The 4097-nt window shown below is 40.6% G+C and overlaps 1 protein-coding gene across 1 annotated transcript; it reads left to right on the forward strand.

The window, feature by feature from the left end:
* The first annotated feature begins 2550 nt into the window (after positions 1-2550).
* LOC122004521 (WAT1-related protein At5g07050-like) lies at positions 2551-3383 on the forward strand. The gene is made up of 3 exons (XM_042559397.1): positions 2551-2732; positions 2820-2999; positions 3086-3383. Exons 1-3 carry the CDS (start codon positions 2551-2553, stop codon positions 3243-3245), a joined length of 522 nt encoding a protein of 173 aa, XP_042415331.1. The 3' UTR covers positions 3246-3383.
* Positions 3384-4097: the final 714 nt, after the last annotated feature.

The raw sequence follows: 4097 nt of genomic DNA on the forward strand, positions 1-4097 counted from the left end.
ACGGTTTTAAGAAAAAACCGATGTCTTTGAGTATTTTACACCGATTTTTCTAAAAACTGGTGTCTATGAGCGCAGATTTTCGCTCATAGACATCGGTTTTTTAGCTGGTGTCTATGAGCGCATTTTTTTTTTGTTAATAGACACCGGTTTTAACAGCGGTTTTTAAAATCCGGTGTTAATGAACAAAAAATAATAATTTAATTTTTTCACCGGCCAAAATTTACAACACTTCACAAAATCCTAAACCAATATCGTGCCCCTTCTCTCAGCCTAAACCTAAACCTCAGCCTCATCTCCCTCTTCCCCTTCCGCCGCCTCGCCCTCGGAGATCTCGCCGTCGCCGTCCTCTTCGTCTGCAAGTCCTGGTACCGCGCCTCCCTCGACCCTAGCTGCTGGCGCCGCCTCAACTTCCGCTCCCTCGATTTCACGCCCTGGAGCCCTTTCTCCCGCGCCTTTGCGCTCCGCTACTGCCTCCACTCCCCCCTCTCCTTCTCCGCCTTCCTCCGTTTCGCCCTCCACCGCTCCCGCGGCGTCGTCGACCAACTCGCCTTCCCCCTTTCCTCTGCCGTCTCCATCCACGACCTCGCCTATGCCTCTGTCAAGTGAGTCTACGCCTCCTTCTGGTTTCGTCGCCCTCATCGCTCACTACCTGTTCGACGAATTTGCTCATCGATTATTAGCGCAGATGCCTGAGATTGAAGGCGCTGGCTTTGCCGGACAACCTGATGCTGGAGGACGACCTTCGAATCCCGGAGCTGGTGCGGCGGTGGAAGGATCTGGAGCATCTGGAGATGGAGATAGTTGGCATCTTCGCCCCGCCCATCGTCTCTTCCTCGCGCTCCTGCAATCTGTCCTTTGCTATCCCCATCTCCCTCTCCAAACCTTTATCTTTCGCCACCTCTTCCCTCCCGCGCCTTCACTCACCTCCCTCGCGAAACCCGGGGCCTTTCCGTGCCCAAGTTAATGTCTCCGCTGCTCAGAAGACGAAAGATAGGTTGCCAGCCGACCTCATTGTGACGGAGACCAAAGGGCCTCACTCCACTGTCTGTACCTTTCCTTTTTCTACCTTCTAAATCATTTTTACTTCTAATTGATCTGATAGTCAAGTGGAAGTGGTAGTCTTGCTTCAAGGCTATAATTTTCTTACTTTCTACCTATCTTCTCGTATAATTTGGAAATATGTTTGTTTGTTCATCTGGCAATTGAAATGAAGAGGAAATCTTGCTTCAAGGCTATAGCTTTCTTGCTATCTCTCTTCCCCTTACCTGAGTGCATTCAATCGATTGTTAGTCCTACAAGTTCACGAGAATCAATTTGTCCAGGAAGTATGGTTATGTCAATTCCCTGATAGCTCATCTTATTTGCAGATTAGGTTAAGCGTAGAAGTTCCTCCAGCAATAAGTCAAGAATGTTACGGAGAAGTCTTAGATGAATTTTCTAAGAAGGCAAAGGTATTATTTTCAGTATGCAGTCATTTAAGGGGTCTATTACTGTTACAGGATGAATAGGAATTCATCTGTAGGATAATTTTTTACTTAAATTATTTTCCATTTTCTGTTTTGATCATTATCACTCTATAGTAATCAGAAAAATTTGAATATGCTATCTAACTTTTACTAAGCCCTCTGGGCTCTGACATATACTAATCTATATTTCTTCTTTCTTTCTTTGGAATGTCAAGGAATTCAATATTGTTCTCCCCTTTTATCTTTTCATCCGATCCAAGTTTGTTGACAGTTATGTTTTCAAGTACCTGTTATTTACTTATTTCCACTTAAAGCATGATTGGAATTGCTTGTACTGGGGTTTAGTCATTTCTATGCTGAACTAAAGTTGAGGGAAGACCATGCTAAGTAAAAATGGCCTTTTAAATGTCACTGGAAGCTTCTTCTCTTTTTCTACCTTCTGTCTCTAGTACTAGATTCTAATTCCTTTATCTACCTTTTCTTCTTGAATACTCATTATTGAAGTAGTATGTTGTGATGCCATGCAATTCCTGATAAAAAACCTTATTCATACAGGTTCCTGGCTTTCGGCAGGGAAAGAAAGTTCCAGAAAATATTCTTCTAAACTACATTGGTAGACAGAACATTCAACAAGCTGTAGTTGAGGCAACTTTGAAAAAAACTCTTCCACATGCTATGTCTTCCGTACGTGAACATAACATTAGCTTGCCAACTTGTAGTAGAAGGCAGTCATTTATCCATCCAATATTATGACAAATTTCTGTTGAAATAACGGGTAGAGATTGTTGTCATACTTTTTTATTAATCCACTAGCATAAATCTTTTAATTGGTAGAAATTACCTTCAATGTCATTATTATTTTAAGTGCCAATCCCTAGAAGTGGCAATGGGCATGGGCTGAGCGAGATGTGGCCAGCCCGTATTCCATGCCTAATATCACGTCGGCTTATTGTTTTTCTATTCCTAGCTTTCAAAGCATTTGTCTATCTTAGACTTGTTTGTTTGACAGAATCAATATGATTTTCTTCCTTTATAAAGAACCAAGGACAATAAAAATTGTCACAAACAATTTGGTGAGGAGATCATGGCCTCTGTGAAAGCATGTGCTCCATACTTCTATATGATTGTGTCCCAGTTCGCGTATGCTGGATCCAGCATCCTCGGCAAGCTTGCATTAGGACAAGGACTAAGTGCACTTGTCTTCGTAGTGTACAGGCACCTTATTGCCATGCTCATCTTGGCTCCTCTTGCTTATGTGCTCGAAAGGTTCAAGGAGCATGTCTCATTAGAATTGTTGAGAATAAGATATATGACTACAAATTGAATGTTTTTAAACTCATCTCATGGTTATAGGAATCGAAGACCCAGCTTCTCATTTGGTGTCATGCTAAAAATATTCATTCTTGCTATGTTGGGTATAACAATTCAGCAAAATGTATACTACGTTGGACTCCATCTCATTTCTCCAACTGTTGCCAGTGCCTTGGGCAATGTCATTCCTGCTTTTACTTTCTTATTGGCAATTGTACTGAGGTTGATTCAGATATTAATTCCAAGTAATTTTACAGTGAATTTAGTTCATTCAAATATCATTCTATATTTGGTCTTTTTTTGCTCAGGATGGAAAAGCTCAACTTGAAGACTGTAAGAGGGAGGGCCAAGCTTGCAGGGGCCATCTTCTGCATCACTGGTTCCCTGATCTTCACATTTTGGAAAGGTCATTTTGTTGGGGGCCTTTGTTACTTCACCTATGATCCAACTTCATTTCGAAAGTCCTGAGAAAGGCGATGCCTGGCTTAAAGGCTCTGCTCTTATGCTATTCGGCTATTTTGCATGCAGTGTATCACTTGTTCTTCAGGTATTGCGTCAATGGTGTCCCTTGTGTTGTCACATGTATCGCTTTTGATGTAAAAAGAATGTTTGGGTATTTTATGGATATTGTTGTAAGAAGATTATTTATATAATTTGTGAATATTTGTGTATTTTATGGATATTATTGAATGAAGAATATTTGTACAATTTGTGAATATTTGTGTATTTTTTTTTGTTATTGTCAGTTTTAAAATCAAATCTGTGCTGTTAAAATATATACATATTACATCGGTTTTTCACCGATGTAAAACCGGTGTTATAAAGTAATATTACATCGATTTTACACCGTTGATGAAACAGTGTCGTTAAGTGATACTACACCGGTTAATAACCGATTCGAAGACCGGTGTCGTTAAGTGATACTACACCGGTTTTAACCCGATGTCTAAAATGGCAGACTTTTAACATCGGCTTCATAGACATCGGTCGAAAATCAAATAGACACCGGTGGAAAACCGATGTCTATGAGCGATTTTGTTGTAGTGGATACTAACGTTAGCACCTTCTTGAATGATATAGCAAGTCAATTCACCTCAAATGAAAAGGTTGAGATGTCTGCGATTTTGTCGAAGTTTGTCTCAATGAGGTACAAAGGGAAGGGAAACATCAGAGAGTACATTATGGAAATGTCCAATTTGGTAACAAGATTGAAGACACTAAAACTGGAGATGCCCAAAGATATGTTAGTGCACTTCATCTTGATATCTCTCCCTATGCAATTCACACCTTTAAAGATAAGTTATAATACTCAAAAGAAAA

Source organism: Zingiber officinale, chromosome 7B, assembly GCF_018446385.1.
Source record: "Zingiber officinale cultivar Zhangliang chromosome 7B, Zo_v1.1, whole genome shotgun sequence".
Lineage (NCBI taxonomy): Eukaryota > Viridiplantae > Streptophyta > Magnoliopsida > Zingiberales > Zingiberaceae > Zingiber > Zingiber officinale.